General features: G+C 40.8%; 1 protein-coding gene across 1 annotated transcript; it reads left to right on the top strand.

The window, feature by feature from the left end:
* Positions 1 to 3620: 3620 nt before the first annotated feature.
* LOC311511973 (butyrophilin-like protein 2) lies at positions 3621 to 21646 on the top strand (the record flags this gene model as incomplete). Its single annotated transcript, XM_084612945.1, has 8 exons — positions 3621 to 3646; positions 5375 to 5475; positions 6869 to 7219; positions 8440 to 8724; positions 9387 to 9815; positions 15101 to 15376; positions 21013 to 21078; positions 21579 to 21646. Exons 2-8 carry the CDS (start codon positions 5412 to 5414, stop codon positions 21644 to 21646), a joined length of 1539 nt encoding a protein of 512 aa, XP_084469071.1. The 5' UTR covers positions 3621 to 3646; positions 5375 to 5411.
* Positions 21647 to 22659: the final 1013 nt, after the last annotated feature.

The following is a 22659-nucleotide window of genomic DNA, read 5'->3' as shown; positions in this document are numbered from 1 at the left end:
CAGTGAAGCCCCGCCCCCTAATCAGGGCTCAGCTTCTCTCCCAGCACAAAGCCCCTACAAGCCTCTACACATACAGATACTACCAATACAAAACCAAACAAACACAAATACCTTCTCCTCCAACAGAACTCCCACTCAAACTCCCCTGTTTACAGCTCTGTTTGCTAGCTCCTGTGCCGCTGCAGCTGATTATAATAATAATAGTTATGGGAATTTTAAATTCACTCCATCTGAGGAGAGAGGAGAAAGGGGAACCAGGAAACCTGAACCAATATAGAAGAAAGGGAAGGGTTTAATTAGTTAATATAGAATCTGAGAGAAAGAGAGAGAGAGAGAAAGGGGGAATGGTAAAATTTTAACATGTTTGAAGATGGCCCAAAGGCCGAAACAGATACTTCATAACCCCAACCCAGGCAAATTGCCAGTGAAATGACCTGAGTAAAAACTACGACTGGTCAAATGGACCAATAATTTTTCAGTAAATATTGACTTGAATAAAAAAATAAATAAAGGAGGGCTGTGCTTTTGTCCATTTTATGTTCACTTTCATCAGGTATCTAGTGAACTAATTTACTACCAGCAATGTTAATGGAAATGATAAATTGTAAGCAAAGATGACAGAATATTGTTGGGAAGTAAATTTTGAATGAGTAAATGCAAATATGCACACCAGAAACTTGATGTCAAATGATATGATCATCTAGGGCAGAATGCAGCAAAGGCCATCCCTCTTCAGCAAAATTTAAGACTATACTTAAGTTCCTTAGACTTTAGTGAACCCTATTTCTTTGCAGAATAGGGATGGTTTGCTGAACCCGGGACCCAATCAAGACAGAATGCTTATCCGTCCAAACAATTCTAACCAGGGCAGCTCAAATATCAAATGTCAGTTACTCACATTGAATAGCTCACAGCCAAGAATTGTTTTGTTGCAATTATTTGGAAAATAACTCTGAATAGTGAATAGGTTTGTGAAAAGTGAGAAATGCTCACAGATAATTCACCAACAGAAAAAGATATAAATATGTTACCTTCTGTGCATAATTTGCTCAGCACTACTACAGACATTCAAAACTGAGCACTATCTTTACAGCGGTGGTTCTACCCCTGCCATGGTTCTGGCCCTTTTTAACCCAGCGGGCCAGTCATTCAGAGGGGAATAGTCTGCATCCCGTGTAGGAGTGTAGTTTGGAGTGCTAGATCCCTGAGCACCAGGGAGTCCTAGGAGGCAATCTGCCCCCTTCAGCAGAAAATGAGTGTGAAGATGAAAAAAACCCATATAATTTCTGGTAATTTTTTAGCAGAAAACATTTGATTTTTTGACCAAAATATCAAAATTCTGAAAAACAAATATTTCAGCCAAAAACTGCTGACGGTTGAATATTTTCTGGTCACAAACTGGGAAATCTTTGGGTTTTCGATGAAAATGTTCAGTTTTCATATTTTCAGCATTCTGGTGAAAAATCAGAACTTTTCTAGGAAAGCAGACCTTTTCTATGAAATGTTTTGTGTTTTCAAAAAGTTCATTTTTTATAAAAAAAATGTTTTTATGGACAAATTTTGGTCAGCCCTTCTCCCAGCATTCCCCCCGGAATTTTGCAGCCCTGCATTTCCCCTGTCTATACATGTTGTGTGCATTACACAATCAAGACTTGGTGGGAAAGAAGAGACCCTAACCTCCCCTCCTTACTTAGCAGCAAAATAGAGCTCAGCATCTAGACCTGTATTTGCATTTGGGGAGGAATGCATTAGATTGGGAGTTCTAAAGGGATTTAAGGGATTTAGGCACCCAAACCACATTTCCTTTCTGTGCCTTAAAATAAAGATTTCCATCTGTTACCAGTCCTTTCCCAACAAAGTGTGTTAAAAGAAAATACTAGAAAGAACCACATTTAACTATAGCTGAAACAGTTTAGTCCATTTAATTGGAGTGATTTTAAACAAGGTTGGTTGCCGTATTGGAAACTGTACCAGGGAGCATGTGCATCCTGGAAGGGTTATATAGGGATAAATTCTGCTTAATAGAGACACAAGTACCAAAAATTCTGATGAAGAGGATGCATTCACCCACTGCTGAGAAGAAATGAGTTATTTTACATGTTGTGAAATTTGACATATTTTCTCTTGAAGAAATAAACTGATAAAAAAACTTAAAATGAATCAGTTTAATTTCTTAATAGCTTATTTCTGACAGCTGTTTTGCAAAGTTACAGAGTGCAGAAAAAAAATCATAGGAAAAAAATAAACAAGCAAACAAACCCTATACCTCACTAAATCAGTCTATTGCATTCAGTGGCAAAAAAGGGGAAAAGAGAAAGAAAGTGGAAGAAATAGAAATCCAAATGTTTGATTTTTTAAAGATGTTCTGGTTATTAAGAAATGGAACAGTTCAATTTGAAATGAAACAAAACCAAATATATGTTTATTATCCCTCATGATTACATCATGGGGATTTTTTAAACAAATAGCCTTCACAACATACAAGACTTTTAAGCATAAAAAGGGAAAATCTACTGTCTAAAATTTATCCCCATGAGTCACCAATAAATCCTGACCGCAAACCAGTTTTAGGCACCTGTCTCTGAGAGAGGGGAAGGCTTAGCGCACATCACTCACCTAGGCCTCCCCCATTGCCTAGTTTAAACGAAGAGCCACCTAGTGCATGGGCTTTTGGGAATCTCAATTTAAGGCGTGTCCCTCCCTCCATTTGTTGAATGTGGATCCTGGATGCCAAACACCGACTTTTGGATTACAGTGATGTTCTAGGAGCCTAACACACACACACACACACACACACACACACACACACACACACACTTATTTCCCCACCATGAGACAGTCACAGTCCCCTGCCCTGTCCCCAGAAATCACTTATTGCCCCTTCCCCAAAATCAGTTGTTGCCCATTACCACCACACTCCAAAATCACTCATTGCCCCTCCCACCCCGAAAATTACTCACTTCCCCCCAACCACCCCAAAAGCACTTACTGCCCACCATCCACAAAAATCAGCTCCTGCCCCTGCCACCGTAACACTGCGGCAGCTGCCCTGCCCTGTGTCTATCTCCCCCTGGCTAGTGCTGTCCCTGGCATCAGGACCAGGGTGCATCTGGCTCTGGGCTGGGATCTCTGCGGGGGGCTGTGGGTCTGAATGCCTTTCCACATGGTGGGGGATGCGGGGGTGTTGCATGGTGTTGGGGGTCTGCATGGGATGAGTGTGTGTGTGGGCTGTATCTGGGCAGGGGCTGCTGGGTATGAACTGGGCCCTGCAGCCTGTGGGACCTGGACTAGAGACGGGTGGAACCAGCCCAAAGACACATGGGGATGGGTGGTTCCATGGCAGGTGGTAAATGGCAGTTGGTTGGGGGAGGGACTGATGTTTCAGCCTGGCCCTGGGGGTGATGGGGGGAGGAGCTGTTGTCTAACGCCAGCTCTGGGGATGACGGGGGGAGAAACTAGTGTCTCAGCCCAGCCCTTTTACTTTTCACTAATGTCAATATTGTGATCATTGCATAAACCAGCTTTTCTTATTTAGGGTAACTGGAAATAGGAAGATTGACTGTACCCACTCTGACAATACAATTTGCTACTATAGCACAGTATGAAGGGGTAACATCCTACTGGACGTGATGTGACATATATTGTGGTATGTTCTTGTAATGGTCAGTGTATTAACCCTGCTGTCTTAGACAAATTACAATTGTGTTAACCAGGGCTTGTCTACACAAATTCCCGTTGTAGTCTCAGGTGAATGAAGTGTTAAATTCCTGTTCTAGCAGCATTGTACTTTGTTCTTTGAACAAGGAAGTAATTGATATTTGTGTTGGGTATGTTTGTGAAGTCTTTGACGTGAAAAGTACTGCAGTAGCCACACATAAATTGTACTACATGGCCTGATTCTTCCAGGCTCGCTCATAGGGACTTTCAGTCCTTACTTCTACAATACTTCCTCTTTAAATAGGGTCTTATACCAGGTGCATGACTGTCATCTGAGTAGATATTGAGTCAGCATTTCTGGGGGAAAAATACAGCAAATTTGAAGTTTGAGTTTGAAGTTGAATTTTTTTTCTTTTAAATGGTTTTTGTGTTTGTGAAAAGTTCCCATTTGAGCTTAGGCACTGACTCCATGGGTGCTCCAGGGCTGAAGCACTCATGGTAAAAAAATAGGGGGTGCTCAGCACCCGAGGCCTGCACTCTGCCCTGAGGCCCTGTCCCCACTGGGCCTGTTCCTGCATGGCCCCACCCGTGCTGCGCCTCTTTCTGCCCCTGCTCTACCTCTTCTCCCAATGCTCCCACCACTTGCTCCTCTCCGCCCCTCCTCCATCACTCGCCCTTAAGGCAGGAGGGGGCAGAAAGGAGCGTGTGGCAGGTGGGAGGCACTTGGGGGAGAGGGCAGAGCAGGGGCAGGAAAAGGCAGAGTAGGGGCAGAGCCACTGGGGAAGAAGCTGAGTGGGAGCGGGTTCTCGGGACAGAGCACCCACTGGCAAAACCAAAAATCAGTGCCAGTGCATTTGAGATTAATGGAGACTAAATTTCTCGATAATATCTGAACAGAATTAGTAAAGGAAGAAGCACAAATTCCCAAACCGAGATCTAGAGAGACCACTTTGGGGAATGTTATGTCATGTCTATATAAGCCCCGTCCCGCAAAGGACCAGATTACTACTCATTTGCTTTTTAACTTTTTCATGGGAACATTTTTCTATCAGAAACTTGTCTGGGACAATCAGCATAGCTCAGAAGAGTCATTGAATGGTGCTGAATTTATGTCACCCACAGCTTGGCCTGCTTTTGATCCATGCAGCCACTGACAGGTGAAAGTGTCCCCGGTTAACTAAATATCAGATGAATTATCTTTTCTTCCCTCAATCTGCTTCCACAAAAGATAATTTTAGCTTAGAGTTTCACTATTCAGGAAAGTAGAAGTGGCCATGTAAAATGAATGCAGTTTTGTGCAGAGCTGGCCAAAACTCAAAATTTCCATTCCATTGTAAATTCTGAAATTTTGAAAAAAATTTAATTTTGATTTGGAAACATAACTGGAAAATTTGAAATTTCTCACATAAAGGAAATTCAGAAAAACATTTTTTTTAAATCAAATGGTTTTGATTAAATTTTCCCAATATGAAATAAAGCAGCTGAGTGCTCTCGACTCCTGGAGTCTCCCTGGGCTGCATGGGGAGCCACCCCAGAACCATGGATTCTGGAAGCCCAGACTCTCCTGAAACTGGTGAGGTGTGCTGTTTCCGTGAAATATTTTGGTTTTGACAAATCAACATTTTCTGATGCAGCCCCGCTGTAGAAAAATTCCTGACCAGCTCTAGTTGTGTGTAAACCTCATGCTACAGTTTGTAATGTTTTTTATTTCCCTTAGCAGAGAGTTGGATGGATAAGACTGCAATCACTTCACAATGACTGCATGGATCAAATCAATCGCCATCCCATTTGTTTATATAATTGGGAAATGGCTTTGGGGTAAGAGCACCATTTTTCCTAACTACTGATCAGGAAATAAATGTATACATTGCTGCTTGTGTAAACAGTGTGTATGGAAACCATGATGCAATCTGAAGAGGGGAAACCCAAAGAGAATTTGGGAACTCTAATGGCATTGAGCTGGGATTAACATCATTGTGTGCTGGAGCCTGTCTACCTCCCTGGTTGTTTTTACATGATCTCAGGTGTGTGTAAAGTCTCAGTGACCTTGCTTCATTAAGCAGGGGGATTAACCATACTCCATGTCTGTTACACAATGCTAAAGTTATCATTAGTCACCTCCTCAACCTATGAAAAAGTACAGAGAGCCGTATATCAGGATGAAAGCACAGTGACACTGATGCTTAGATGGGACATTTACCCTGTCCAGGAGTATTGTTTGAAGAAGCCTAAAATAACAGAATAATTGTTAATATTCCAAGTGGCAGAAAGATCGTTACACCCACACTTCACACAATGGTGGCCAGGTACAATTCCTTTTCCTGTACTCAGGGACTTCTCCCTCCTACTTCTTACAGAGGCACAAGCCACCCAAAAGGGTTGGGCAGAAAGCAGGACAATAACTAGGCTTAGATTTTTATCAGTAAATGTTGATAAATGTTGATTGCTTTGTACGCACACAAACCGATGAAAAATACTTCCATTGCTGCTCAATATTCAGAGATACAAAGTAAGAAGTTGGAGTTTGATTTCAGGCTACACTTTTGATATATTCTGTTGACAATTGTGTTTTAATGCTTATAAACTTTAAGTTTTTGAATCCCAGAATATACTGTCATTAAATAATAGTCTGGCCTGCCCCCATTCTGTGCTCCTCCATAATTTCCTGTATCTGTGAACATTTAAATTGATACAAATAAAAAAATTCTTAAAACCCATAAGTCTGCAAAACTCTTAAAATTTCAATAGATAAAAATAGAAAAATTGATTAAAAATAAACATTGATATCATCCATCAAAATTATTTAAAAAAATAGAATTCTGCCAAGTCTAACCCTAGCTCTGCTGTCCACCTCCCCATGCTGGCCAGCCACTGAGAGGAGAACACACTGTAACATCTTTAATGACGGCACAGGCTCCTACTCTGCCTGGAGCTTCAGGGGGGACTATGCATCCTGCACCGACCCCTGAGAAGTTCAGTCTGCGCCACCTCGTGCTCAAATCTGTGCATAGCTGAGCTACTAGTGAGAACCTCAAATGCTCTCTCCATTCTGAAGGGGGATAATTAGGTTAGATGAGGTACATTTCTACCATGAAACATAATTCTGCTGTTGTGTCTCAGTAATTGTGTCTAGTTTTTCTTTTGTTCTCTCAACACCAATGTCAAGCCTTTGAAGAAAATTGATGATCATGATTTATTTTCTTTCTTGCAGATGGTTTTACTGTCACTGTACATGTTGATCCTGCAATTGCCTTGGTTGGACAAGGTGTGATGTTGTCCTGCCAGCCCGGAGGCCACAACCCCACTAACGTTCAAGTGCATTGGTATAAATGGGAAAGGAGCAAAAATATGACGTTATATTTTTACAACAGCACAGAAAATGGTACTGAGCTGGGCCAGGCTGGGGACAAGCACAGGGGTGATGCTCCTAAAGGACAATATGAGAATGGAGTCGTTAGGGTGAAGCTTTTTCCAGTGCAAGTAGAAGATAGTGGGCAGTATGTGTGTGCGGTGACAAACAATGGTGTCTATCAAGAAGCTATTGCCCAGGTGATTGTTGCAGGTAAGCATGGATATGTTCATACAGAAGTGTTGCTGGCAGTAAACAATGCTGCACTTATCACAGTGGCGCTAATTCTCCATTGCAGTGCACTGTGTGTGGCCAGCTGTATTTCCATTTAATCCTTTCCTCCCAACATGGAGGGCTCAGCAGCTGGCAAGGGAAGGAGAAACAGCATCTGTTGTAGATGAACACACATGTGTGTGCAATGTTATGGGAGGTGGGCAGAGGAAGTGCAGGACTGGGAGTCAGGGAAGCTTCAGCAGTTTGGTGTCCATCTCGCATAGTATATGCAAATTATACCCAGTGTATGCACACAACATGAACACATCATGTACATTTTTCTCTGGCTTTTTGCTAGTGGCATGTGCAATCCTCATCCACCTGCCTTGTGTGTGCTGCTGTTGCACAAGAGCAATAAAATGAATAAAGCGCAGGGGCAAAGCTGGGCCATTACCTCCCGTCACACGCACATATGCATCCAGGCAATAAATTACAGAGTCCGGTGGGATTGTGAGGTCATTGTCAACCTGTGGTTTGTATGCACGGTGCCTGATTCTCAGTTACACAAAGGCCCTTTTACAGGGAAATGAACCGCTGACATTACCCCTTGTACAGAGAAGGTTCTCCTTGGCCAGTGTAGCGCTGATGTAAGGGCTCTATAGTGGCCTTGCTTCTGGACGTGGTGTAAGGGGCATGTCAGGGTTGTGGGAGAGAGGGAGCAGGCTAAGGGCTGGTAGGGGTATGGCTGGAGCTCACTGTGCTTTGGCTATGCTCTGCTACCCAGGGATCATAGGGGACCATGGGAAGCAAAGTGTAAGGTAGAATAGCCCTAAGGTTGCTATGACTTACATTGGGACCTAGCAGAGCCCCTGAATGAGTCCAAAATATGGGGAGCACAAAGGTGGATCTCCCTTTTTCTGAAAATACTGTTTCCTTATTGACCTTCTACCATCCCAAAAGTGAAGCTGTCACATACATACGATGTAGTCATGTCTAGATACAGTTTGGGATCAGCTTGTGAAGTGTTTGGTGATCTCTTGAGGTGGAAATCTCTCTGCATGAATTTAAGATATTTGGAAATGCAAAATTATAGTGTAGATTCAATAGGTCATGGTGACTGTAATGATAGTGGTGATCATTCATCATTAGCACTCTTTGTTTGGTTTGTTAGCTAGTTCTTCAGCCTGTTTAACATTTTCTGAAATTGGTTTTCACTCTAGGTTTTGGATCTGCACCTCGCCTAACTATAGACCATCAGCAGAATAATTCAGTCACTCTGAGGTGTACGTCCCAAGGGTGGTACCCACAACCTGAAGTATGCTGGACTGACAGCACAGGACAAAACATAACTGCTATGGCTGAAACAAGAATCCAAAAAGATGGGACAGATCTGTATCAAATCCACAGTACGCTCAGGGTCGCAGATACTGCTTCTGACACTATCTCATGCACTATAAGAAACCCCTTGCTGAAGAGGCACCGCAAACAAGTTATTGCAATTTCAGGTAAGAGATGCAGTACTGTCAAAGTAAATATTCCTGCTGTTACTTACGAAATCGGGCTAAACGCATCTGCCTTGTGGCCAACCATGTCATTCAAGGCTTGCCTACATGGAGCACCAACACACATTATTGGGGTGTGATTTCTAAAGTGTATTAATGGGTTGCACGTTAATTAGTCCATGTAGACATCCAGCTGGTACTCACTAAAGTTTCCCTGGAGTGCTTTACTGTATTATTGTTTGAAACAGTAATATGGTAAATCACACTAGGGAACTTTTAGTGTGCATCATCAAGGTCTACACAGAGCAATTAATGAACAACACATTGGTGCACTTTATTAATTACACTTCTGTAGTGCCCATTACCCCACTGTGTAGACAAGCCTTTGGTACAGCATAGTGAAGACCTGTACAACTCAGCATTTCTTTTCAAATACTATTCTTGAGTTCACCACAGATGTAAAAGATAGTAGAACTCTGATTCTCTTTTCACTTATCTGTGTGTATATGTGATTGACCCCCTGAAGCTAATGAATTTACACTATTGTAAAAACAGTATCAATAAGAGGAGAATTAGGGCTGCCTCTTTTTCACTCTCTCTCTTGCACATTAATATGAGGCATTATGTGCTGCTGGTACAAATATAACCCCCTGAACATTTTTCAGGTTTCTTTGATGTGGAGGCAGAATATGACATAATTACCACTGTAACTGGAGAAAATGCCATTCTTCCCTGCCAGCTGATTACGAAACATCTGCCCCCTAGCATGGAGTTGCAATGGAGGAAAGTTGGACCTGGAAAGGATAAGCTAATCTATTTCTATCTCTATGATGAAAGCAGACCCCTGGTTAATTCTTATCCACAGAGTGACAAATGCCCAATGAGCTACTTGTCTCCAAATGGAGACAACAGCAGAGAATGGCTCAGGAAGGAATATGAAAAAAAGGCAGAAGTTTTTAAAGGAAAAGAGTTTGGGAAAGGAAATATTTCTCTGAAACTGAATAATATTCAGGTGGAAGATGAAGGGAAATATGTATGCTCTGCCTCAGCCAACTTTTTTCACAGAGAGATCATCATTGAAGTCTTGGTTATAGGTAAGAAAAGCCTGGAACTGGAGAAAGCAAATGTAGCAGAACTCTGTTATTCTATCTCCCCAAGAGCCAGCATGGGTTTGTCCCTTCTCTACAGCACATTTTCTATTGCTTTGTCTATTATTGCTTTAAAACTCCTAAATAATGGAGTTTCCACTTCTTCCATTGGGAAGCTACTACATGGTCTAATGCATCTCACTGTGAGATCAGTTTCCTGATTTCAGAAGTGATTTCAGACTGTCTGCTATTAGAAGAGGTATCAATAATAATCACTCTCCCCTTTATTTTCCTTTAAAATGACAATTCTTGGAGCCGTATTAGTAAATCTATTTCCCAAAAATTAAAGGGATGTGAGAGTGAAATTTAAACTACTTTTTAACAAGCCTTTTCGAAGTATAATAATAATAATAATAAGAAGAAGTAGAAGCCATAACAACATACAATCAAAGAAATGTACGGCTGGAAAGGACCTCAAGAAGTTATTATGAGAGTTATTATGGCAACAATTTGTTTACAACAGAGAACAGATGTTTTTCTTTCCACACTCAGGTTGAAAAAATACATTTTATTCCATGAGGATAAAATTTTCAAAAGTGGCAAAAAGATTTAGGATCTTGAGTCCCATTTTCAAAAGTTACTTAGTTGTTGTCTACACAGAGGCACTCTGGAAAATTAATCCCAATTAACTAAAATTTGAATGTAAAGTGGATTAGTTAAATTTCATTAACCCCCTGTGTGGACATCTCTATTCAGAATTAAAGTTGCCTGAATTCGATTTGTGAACTAAGCTAAATCAAATTAAGGCCACTTTAATTCTGAATAAGAACACCCACATGGGTTTACTGTGGTTTAACTAATCCATTTTAAAAGTTGATTCAGATCAACCTTCCTGAGTGTTCCCAAGCAGACAAGCCCTTAGATACTTTGGAGACTAAATCCCATTAATTTTTCAGGAGACTTAGGCTGGGTCTACACTATAGATCTATGTCAGTATAACTATGTCACTCAGGGGTATGAAAAATCCACACCCCATGCGACGTAGTTATACTGACCTAACCCCCAGTGTACACAGTGCTGTGTCCATGGAAGAGCTTCTCCCACCGATATAGCCATTGCCTCTTGGGGAGATGTATTAACTATGCCAATTAGATGTAGGAGTGTCTTCATTTAAATGCTACAGCAGCGTAGCTGCATCGGTGTAGCTGCACCAATCCTGCATTTTAAGTGCAGACCTGCCTTTAGGCTCAGAAGTACATAAATCACCTTTGAAAGTGGTTATTATTATTATTATTTGTGCGAGACAGACAGGCTAAGAAAGAGTCCCTGACCCAAAAAGTTTATAATGAAATAGGCAAGGCAGACAATGGGTGGAAGAAAGGAAGTGTTATAATTCCCATTTTATAGAAGGGGAACTAAAGAACTGAGAGTAAGTGACTTGCCCCAAGTCGCACTGGTAGTCTGTGGTAGAACCAAGAACAGAGCCCAGATCATCTGCATCCTAGTCCAATGAAAGCCTTAACCGTAAGCCCATCCTTCCTTTCTATAGAATTCTGATCAGTTTTAAGATATTTTTAAAAAATACTTTTTACCTATGGAGCAAGCACTAGAGCAATGGTTGACCCATGCCATCCTTGTATGAGGAAATTTCTACTACCAGTAACCAGCTATTTTTCTGTTACTGTCTATAACAGGTTATTATGAAGTGACTGTATCTAGGAAGGGAAGTGCTGGTAAATTGTATAGTCTATTGCTAAACCACACTTTGATTCGGTATGAAATATATTCAAAATACAAAATAACCAATGTCAGTCAGGTTAATTGCTAAAAGTCAATAATAGTGTGCACAGGAAGAAAGGTTCAAAATGTGGTACCTGTTTTGGGGACGCTGTCTCATGCATTGTTGTTAAATTTGCCTTACGCATTGTGTTTCCAAAGTTACACATTTCAGCCTGGAGTATTCATAAGATGATTTTACAAGTTAAAAAACTCTTTACACATCACTAAAATCCAACCCAACAATTCATCCCGGTTCCTTAACTAGCTGTTTTGTATCTTCCTTATCTTTGTTTTGGATACAACCATTCCAGGTACCAGTCTCCTGCTTGTATATGGGCAAAACATTAATGTGTTTTGCCTTTGACAAGTTTCTTATTTTCTAATGCCAAAACTGAAGTCAGCTTTTAAGTATTATAGGATAGTTAGCATTAATGAACAGGATTATAAAAAATACATACGTCCATTCTGGGCATGTAACTACGAGAAATGTGTATACAGTATAATGTTATATTGAAATTGTGTGCTTAATGAATATTAATATGTGGTATCAATAATAATGATTGACAATGTGATATATAGAGAGATTTTTTATTTGTACACTGATGGGAGCTAAGATTTTCTCTTGGTGGAGTACATTCTTCTTAGTGAAAGCTTGTATGGGCAAATTCTGCCCTTAGTTAAACCCCTGTAGCACTACAGACTTCAGAAAGGTCATACGATAGTAAACGAGAGCAACTTCTGTCTTCTCAATATTTTACCCAATGTGTTTATGTTAAATCACTATTAAAATAATCCACCAGCATACACACACACCTTTTTTGGTATAAAAAGGAAAACTGATTTGGGGTGAAGCAGTGAATAAATATCCAGATGTCATGTTGCTGAGATCTCTTAGCAATGTGTCCTTCCTGAACATTTTCTTTTCCATTTCTCTGCACTAGAAGATGTTTTTTCATTGTGATAAGGAAGTCTTTCTTACAGGGTTAGGGGATAAACCATCTCTGCAAATGGATCAGAAGGAGAATGTATGTAGGTATAGATGTAAATCAGGAGGATGGTATCCAAAACCTAAAGTCCTTTGGAGGAATCCCAAAGGGGGAAACATAACCTCAAAGGCTAAGACAACCCTAAGAGAGGATGACCAGAAACTTTTCACAGCAGAGAGCTCCATTACTGTGCCATGTGTGACCTCTGAGGTTACCTGCACCATCATCAACACAGAATTAAAGGTTTCAGAGTAGCAGCTGTGTTAGTCTGTATTCGCAAAAAGAAAAGGAGTACTTGTAGCACCTTAGAGACTAACAAATTTATTTGAGCATAAGCTTTCATGAGCTAAGTGAGCTGTAGCTCACGAAAGCTCATGCTCAAATAAATTTGTTAGTCTCTAAGGTGCCACAAGTACTCCTTTTCCTTTTACAGAATTAAAGATCAGTCAAGAATCAAGCACCCACCAGTTTGCTATGTAACTTTTTTATACCAAGCTATTTTTTTCACTTTGTTAATTCTTGTTGCTAGTGTTTACAGGCTGTTCCAGGCATACAATGGGGTTCTTGTTCTATTTGGCCCTTACGTATTACATTATCATGCCTACCAATAACCATGGAGGCTTATATTCTGAGCTGTCTACTTAGGTCATCTCTATCTCTATCCCCAACCCCATGTCAGTTCGGACTTTGTCCTTCAGGATGCTGAATGCTTTATGCAAGTCTAGCATCTTCTTGCAGAACCACTCTCTAGTGAGAATTGTTTTCTCCTTAGCAGTTCAGGCTTCAGTTGTCAGCATGATATTTTCTGGAGCTGCCTTCCATGAGGTGATATGAAATGGTCACCTAAGAATATGATAAAAAATCATTATATTACCACATTCAATTTGAACCCACAGTTGTTCTGGCTTGAAGCAGTCCAGGTCTCAGGGCAAAAGCAGAAGGGCAGCTTTGCTGTAAACAGGGCATACTGCACAGAGGTGTTTCAGTTGTTCAGGGCATAACAGTCTAGAGGCCAGACACCTATGCTTTCGCACACCACAGCTTAAAGGGTAGTTTTAATTGCTGATCCCTCCTGCTGGAAGGTCAACTGGTTGCAAGGTCTGCATTGCTGGCTTCTCTGGATGTGGCCAAGTCAGCTGCCAGAGTCATGGTAATGGCAGTTACCATCTGTTGCTTATCATGGTTTCAGTCATTGGGGATTTCTGTAGAAATACAACAGACCATTGAAGAGCTCCCCTTTATGGATTGTAGTTTATTTTCTTTGAAGATGGATAAAGCACTGCCAACACTAAAAGATTCAAGGGCACTGCTGAAATCCCTGAGTTTGTGTACACTAGCCCTCAGAAGAACAACATTTTTTTCCTCAGTTTCAACTAAGGAATCAGATGACATGTCTAGACAGGCAGATCAATGCAGGTGGAAGCACATGCAGCAAAGGAGGAGCCCCTGTGCCATCCACCTCTGCTGCCACTTCCTCCTGGCCCACTCTCTGTCCGTCCCTTCCCTACTTTAATCTAGCTGTTTCACAAACATTTTTTGTCCATTCATGTAATTTTGTTTTCTGAATTGCTCATCTGGAAACTTGAACTCACTTATCTACGTGTTGATGGATCTAGGTGTTATTGAAGAGATACAAAAGCAAATACACAAAACCAAAGGCTGAGAGTAGCAAATGAGTTACGATGGAATTGTAGTTTTCTCTTAGTGTGTGAAGTTAAAATTCAGAATAAAGAGATATACAAGATACACTGGTTCTTGAGGGGCCAGGAAGGAGAGGGCTTCAGAACAGGGTTGGAACAGGTATAGGATTCTGTAACCCTAGTGTAATATATTGGCGTACAGCAGGTTACGGTCATTTAACTGCAGATAGAGTCCTGTGGCAATTCCACATATTTTCTTTCTTTTTCTGCCATCTTATTAACATAACCTATTTATCTATAAGCAGAAGGTGGCAATTGAACCCCCTTCTTCCTACACAAAATGAGTCCTTCATGTGCCTTTTTGCTGAACTATGCCAGGGTTAGTATGGCAGCCATCTGTTAATGACAGAGAACAGCGATATGTGTCCATCTTTTCACACTAAAGCTTATTTTTGGTTTATTTTTTTCTTTTAAAGTTTGTAAAGTGTGATGGGTTATTCAGGGTGAGAGACACTATGTAAAGGGGCAGTGATTGGGGATTTGGCTGGAGCTCAGTCTTTCTCTTTGTGGAGCACATTCTGCTCAGTGTAAATATTCTGGGCAAATTCTGCCATCCATGCAGAACTATTAGCTTCACTGAGGTTGTAAAGGTATAAATGAGAGCAATACTTGAACCTTCATCTTTGTTCAGGCAGAACAATTTCCCATTGTTTCCACTGGGATTTATCTTAAATCATATTAACCAAAACATTCACTCTTCGCTTTGAGATGAAACAGTGAACAAATATGTAGATGCCCCTGAGATCTTTTCACACTGTACCCTCTCTGAGCATCTCTCGGCATTGTCAGACATGCATCCATTGTGATAATGCTGCCTTTTTTACAGGGGTAGGGAATGAAACTTCTTTACAAATGCATCTGCAGAAAGTTTGCAAATATGAATGTAAATGGAAAGGGTGGTATCCAAAGCCCATTGTCTTCTGGAGAAATCACAAAGGACAAAGCATAAACTCATTGGCTGAGACAACAGAAGTGCAGGATGAGCAGAATCTTTTCACAGTAGCAAGCGCCATTGCTGTGTCATGTGATACCCCCGAGATTACCTGTGACATCGTCAACACAGAATCAGAGATGATTCAACAATCAACTGCTCAAGACTTTGGTATGTAACTTTGTATGTTATTATTATTATTCCAGAAAACTTGCCCTCTTCTGAGCAAGTGTTACTGCTTTTTTTATTTGGTCTATGGGGCATCATCCTGCCTACTAACAAACACAAATCTTTACATTCTGAATCTTAACTCATATCTATCCCCAAATAATTCATCTGTAACAAGTTAGGACTCTATTCTTCAAGATGCTGACCACATGTCTGTGACCTGCTCAGCACCCTCATCTCCCATCGTATCATCTTGCAGTGTTAGTTTTGATTGTGGCTGAGAATGGATTAAAGGGGCAAATGGATGCTCTTGAAATCTATGGGAGTCTAACAGATGAAGGGCTTACAGGATGATCACACCACAGCATGCAGTGTTTCTGATGTAGAACTGCATCTGCACTCCTCTCAGATGTGACTGCATGTCTATGATGGGTGAGGCATTTCTACTTCGAGAGGGATTTGTTCAATCTCATTCAAAGTGTTGCAGCTTTTGCCAGTCAGGATAGAATTTGGCCTTTCCTCTGTTATGGGGTCACTCAGGATGAGAGATTGCTTAGTGGGTACACACCAAGGAGGGGTAGCTACCTGCCAACAGTTTCATCAATGGTCTAGGAAAGGAGCTACTGGAATAGTAAATAGTACATATATGTATACAGTCGGATCAGAGAGCGACTACAACTTCTCTTCCCATCACCTGTGTATTTCTTTCTCTCAAAAACACATACACTCTCACACACACTGCCCTCAAAACCTAGAGCTTATCACAAACACCAATTGCTTAAACTTTTTGGGATGAATTTCAGCCATATTTATGTACCCAGATAAGTGACCTCATTTTCGGAGTTGTTGCGCCCATGCATATGCCATGGAAGTCTATGGGAGCAGCGTGTGAACAGCACTCAAGAATATCTGCTTTTATTTTGCAAAAAGAAAAGGAGTACTTGTGGCACCTAAGAGACTAACAAATTTATTTGAGCATAAGGTTTTGTGAGCTACAGCTCACAATTAAGTGAGCTGTAGCTCACGAAACCTTATGCTCAAATAAATTTGTTAGTCTCTAAGGTGCCACCAGTACTCTTTTTCTTTTTGCAAATACAGACTAACACGGCTGCTACTCTGAAACCTTTTATTTTGGAGTCTCTCTTTAGGTCCCAACTTTGAATATTTTGGTCAAATGCTGCAAATCACTCATATTGTACTAGGGCTGGTCAAAATTTTTTCCATCAAAACTATTTTTGGTAGAAAATTGGGGTTTTGACCAAATTAATTTTTGTGTCGAAAGTGTCTGCTTCCCTCTATCTTTTTCGATGTTTTATTAGACACCCCAAACCTAATTTTTTTCAGGCAAAACTGCTGATTTTTTTAACAAAATTGGGAATTCCTAATGTTCACAAATGCATTTGTGAATATTTTATATCTGAGCTTCAACTTCCACGGTATATTGGTTAAATAACTCAGGTGGTATTGTTTATGTTATGTGGCTAGATTATTCACGAGACAAGGTGGGTGAGGTAATATCTTCTATAATATCCTCTATCTACCCAATTACCTCCTTTAGTGCTAGTCTCCTTACAAGTTTTGATGGACATGCCTGGGTTCATCTGGATCCCACCTCCAGCTCAGCAGTGTGTAACTTCTTTGTTTTCTTCCTGTATGAATTTATTTGGTCCCCCTCACACATTCCTGCATTCCTGGCAAGGTCACCAGGGCAGCTTAGAAAGAACATTCTAACCACAGAGTAACTCCCACTTACATGCCAGATAGTTGGAGTCTCCCAAGAAATAACACAAACGCACACAACATATTCAACAAAGTAATTATATTAAACAGGAAGTAAATATAACATAACTGGGTAAAACCCTACTCTCCAAGTCACCGGTGCCCATACTGATAATATCCATGAATTTCCCCAAACAGACCTCATTTTTTTATCCCCATACTGATAATACCCATAAAAATTAGAGTCCTGTTAGTATGTGTACTTTGTAGGGACATTTGATGACCTGTGACAACGATATCTTCTGTGCAGCAGCAGTTAGCAATTTGGCTAAATGGGCTCAGTGCAGCCCAAATGACTCACATGTGGGATAAGGCGGTAAGTTCCTCCACATGTTTAATAGGCAGCAGGTAGTGAAATCTCCAAACCCTTACCCCCTGGCTTGAGGACACAGTTCAGGGACTAGGGGGTCTCTCAAACAATCTCCCTGACTATCTAACTAAAGGATGGCGCACTCACAACTCCATGAATGATCCTCAGGTTCAGAGATGGATCTGGCCTCCTCAGTCACAGCAGAGGGGCTGATGATCGCTGCTGGCAGGAGTTGGGCTACTTCTGGTCCCAGGATTTCCCCTCACCACAAAGGGGTGCAAGGCTCAAGGTGCAGATTACATCAGCTCTACTAAAATCCTCACTTAAGTCTCCCACCCTAGTGCTCAGACACACTCACAGCAGGAGGCAGCCCTGAACCAACAGCCAGAGCAGAGATACCATGTGGTGACTGCTTTTCCCAGGCTGAGTCAGCTGAAAGGCTAACTCAGCCTGGCTGGGTGGTAAGTTTTCCCAACAGAACGCTACAGACCGGGAGTCACCTTGAAGAGGGAAAGGACCAAGCTGTGGGATTTTGCTGCCAGGTGCCCAGATGCCAGTTCTCAGGGGGCTCTGCATGCAGGCCTGGGACTCACCAGCCCCCACAGCCAGTCCCACCCTTTCTGTGGCTGACCCCAGACTCCTCAAAAATGGCTCCTCCCCTCTCCAGGGCTCCCAGGGGAGGGCATCTCACTTCCTATGTGTAAGGTTAGTTTTTTTTCCTGGGCTTTCACTTGTCAGTCATTTGACTCTTCCCCCTCCTTTCTCTCAGACACTGCCACTCTTCTGAGCAGGCAGAGCTGCTACTCTCCCCACACTGACTAGGCTCCTGATGCTCTAAATAGTGTCTCTCTCTTAGCTGCCAACAGGCTCTGAATCTGCCCTTGGCCCCCCTTCCTCTCAGGGACAGTGCCTCTCCCTGAATTACTAGCACACAGAGCCCCAGGAACCTAGGTAAGCGCCTTGGCGGTTACACTTTTATTGTACCATCTTCTCTTGGTGAGAGTTTTCGAGCTCCATAGAGCTCTTCCTCAGACCTGTCTCTCTCACCAAGGAGACAGGCCAGTCCTTGCCTACAGACAGCCCCGCAACCTGAAGCAAATACTCACCAACAACCACATACCACACAACAGAACCACTAACCCACGAACTTATCCTTGCAACAAACCCCGTTGCCAATTGTGCCCACATATCTATTCAGGGGACACCATCACAGGGCCTAATAACATCAGCCACACTATCAGAGGCTCGTATACCTGCACATCCACCAATGTGATATATGCCATCATGTGCCAGCAATGCCCCTCTGCCATGTACATTGGTCAAACTGGACAGTCTCTACGTAAAAGAATAAATGGACACAAATCAGATGTCAAGAATTATAACATTCATAAACCAGTCGGAGAACACTTCAATCTCTCTGGTCACGCAATCACAGACATGAAGGTCGCTATCTTAAAACAAAAAAACTTCAAATCCAGACTCCAGCGAGAAACTGCTGAATTGGAATTCATTTGCAAATTGGATACTATTAATTTAGGCTTAAATAGAGACTGGGAGTGGCTAAGTCATTATGCAAGGTATCCTATTTCCTCTTGTTTTTTCCTACCCCGCCCCCAGATGTTCTGGTTTAACTTGGATTTAAACTTGGAGAGTGGTCAGTTTGGATGAGCTATTACCAGCAGGAGAGTGAGTTTGTGTGTGTATGGGGGTGGGGGGGATGTGAGAAAACCTGGATTTGTGCTGGAAATGGCCCACCTTAATTATGCACATTGTAGGGAGAATGGTCACTTTGGATGAGCTATTACCAGCAGGATATTGAGTTTGTGTGTGTGGTTTTTGGGAGGGGGGTGAGAGAACCTGGATTTGTGCAGAAAATGGCCCAACTTTATTATCATGCACATTGTGTAAAGAGTTGTCACTTTGGATGGGCTATCACCAGCAGGAGAGTGAATTTGTGTGTGGGGGGGTAGAGGGTGAGAAAACCTGGATTTGTGCTGGAAATGGCCCACCTGATGATCACTTTAGATAAGCTATCACCAGCAGGACAGTGGGGTGGGAGGAGGTATTTTTTCATATTCTCTGTGTATAAATAAAGTCTGCTGCAGTTTCCACGGCATGCATCCGATGAAGTGAGCTGTAGCTCACGAAAGCTCATGCTCAAATAAATTGGTTAGTCTCTAAGGTGCCACAAGTACTCCTTTTCTTCTCACCAAGAAGTCATTCCAGTAAAAGATATTACTCACCCACCTTGTCTCTCTAATATCCTGGGACCGACACAGCTACAACACTGCATAGATGATTTTTGTAAAGTGATCAGCACAGGGCATATTTTCAATATAAGTGGTTCTGTAATTCGAAACACACTTTATAATAAATATAAGAGCATTCAGCTTTAAAATTTGTTTTTCCTGAGTATTCATACTAACTTGAAAGTTCTCAGAAAGGAAACATGAGAGAGTTGAGACCATGGCCAAATCCAAATTAGTCTTTAAATTTGAACAAATACATGTGAAATATTCTTCACAATTCACTCATCTTTAGTGATAGCCCATCGTAATACCAAAGATAAATAGGCTTGGTAGAATTAGATTTTTTATTGTTTTACAATTTTGATGTATAATATCAATGTTTATTTTTAAGCAATTTTTATTTTTATCATTTAAATTTTCATAGTTATGCAAAATTATGGATTTTAAGGGGTTTTTAGATGTTTACCTACTTAAATTTTCACATTTAGGGAAAATTATGGTGGGTTCAGAGAGGGGGTGTCAGACAATAATTATTTAATGACAGTAGATGTTGAAATTCAAAAAAGATAGAGCTTTATAACCATTAAAATACAAATTGTGAACATTGTATGTCAAAATATACCAAGTAAAATATCCTTATTCAGACTCTAATAAATTCTCAAGCAACATTTTTCTTACTTTGTCTATTTACACATTTTTATTATTATTGGTAGAAATGTTTTCCCTCAGTTTGTTTGTGGACGATGAAACCGAAGTTTATTGACATTTGTCAGTAAAAATTGAATCCTTCCAAACCTAAAGACTAGCTACATGGCTACAGACATTTGGAAGAGACACTCTCCATCATGAGAGTCAGGTCTCACACAGAACCAGAAGAATGATAAATATTCTAGATGAGGGCCAGTTCACTATGAAGTGAATTGGAGGTTATTAGAATACATAAGATTGGGAATGCAGTTCTGTGTGAAGGAAAAAAAAACATTCTGGGACTGGCTGTTTAGCTCATTTATAAGCTTAATGTAAATGTTCACAGCGTAGTCTGATAGAGCAATTAGCAACACAAAAGTAAGTACATGTATTTTGGATTTTGTTATAATTCCCTGGGACACTGAAGGCAGGCCTCTATTATTCCATATGAAATATAGTCTCTCTCATTCTCTATCAAGGTATAAAGACAACCATACTTTAGAGAATGAGAAAAAAGTCCATCATTGTTTAGGTCCAAAACTGTAACACCTAGAAATACCTCCCATGTTTGAGGCTACATTGTGGTGATAGTAACATGTTCTATCTTTCAGTAGGTTTCTTAATCTGTTTCTTGCTGTTTATTGCTGTGACTGTCGAACATTTTTTTGGAAAATGCAAAAGTAAGTTAACTTACTTTTTTGTTTGTTTAATTTGCATGAAGTGTACATTTTTAACAGTGACGGTGATTAACCATTGGAACAATTTAGCAAGGGTTGCGGTGGAGTCTCCATCCCTGACAATTTCTAAATCAAGATTGGATGCCTTTCTAAAAACTCTGCTCTAGGAATTATTTTGGGGCAGTTCTCTGGCTTGCGTTCTACAGGTGATCAGACTACATTATTAGAATGGTCTCTTTTGGCATTGGGATCAATGGAAAAACTGTCATATTGCAAGTGAATGAGGTTAATTTTCCTTGAAAGAAACAAGGAGAAGCTGACTGAAAGCAGCAGAGAGAACACAATGCTGGTCAAATTTACTGATAGCAAAACTACTGGATCCAAATATTTGTCCACATGAACCTCACTGAAGGTGACTAATTTATGATGTTCATGATGTTTAAAATACAATTAGTGAATTTTAACACGAACAAAGTACATTGATCAATTTTAATCTTTTACAGGCCAGTTCCAGAATGTGATTGGTGAGTCTGGCCTCATTTCTAAGGAGTTGCACTCAGATTTTGTTTGAATTTTCTATTTGGTTCATTGAAAAAATGTATTTACTATCATTTAAATTCTCCACACTAGTCGCTCAATAATCCACTTTGCAGGAGGAACTCAAAAACAAACAAACAATCAAACCCCCAAAACCTTTCACTGTAGGGCTCAGATTTTGCAAATGCTCAATTGGGTGAAAGCTCATTTTACCCACCTGAATAGTCCATTGGATTAAGTTTACCAAATGCTGGTTTTATTTAGTCTTTATTGGCACAATATTCTTTTTCTTAAACATGAAGAACATAAGAATGGCCACACTGCCTCAGACCAATGATCCATCTAACCCACTATCCTGTCTTCTGATAGTGGCTGGTGCCAAAGAGAATGAACAGAACAGGGCAATTTATCAGCATTACCTGTTGTCCAGTCCCAGCTTCTGGTAGTCAGAGGCTTAGGGACACCCAGAGCACAGGCTTGTGTCCCTGACCATGTTGGCCAATAGCCATTGATGGACCTATCCTCCATGAACGTATCTAATTTTTTTAAAACTTATTTATACTTTTGGCCATCACAACATCCCCTAGCAATGAGTTCCATGGGTTGACTGTGTGTTGTGTGAAAAGTACTTCCTTTTGTTTGTTTTAAACCACCTGCTGCCTATTAATTTTATCAGGTAATCCCTAGTTCTTGTGCTATGCAAAGGGGTAAATAATATTTGCCTTTTCTCTTTCTCCACACCATTCATGATTTCTTAGATCTCTGTCATATTCCCCCTTTGTCATCTCTTTTCCAAGCTGAACAGTCCTAGTCTTCTAACTCTCTTCTTGTATGGGAGCTGTTTCATACCCTTAATCATTTTTGTTGTCCTTCTCTGTACTTTTACCAATGTTAACATATATATATTTTTTAGATGGGGTGACCAGAACTGCACACAGTATTCAAGGTGTGGGCATACCATGGATCTATATAGTGTCATTATGTTATTTTCAGTCTTATTATCTATCTCTTTCTTAACAGTTCCTAACATTCTGTTAGCTTTTTTGA

Source organism: Lepidochelys olivacea (genome assembly GCF_965140295.1).
Source record: "Lepidochelys olivacea isolate rLepOli2 genome assembly, chromosome: 23".
Classification (NCBI taxonomy): domain Eukaryota; kingdom Metazoa; phylum Chordata; order Testudines; family Cheloniidae; genus Lepidochelys; species Lepidochelys olivacea.
This window is presented reverse-complemented; position numbering and strand designations above follow the sequence as displayed.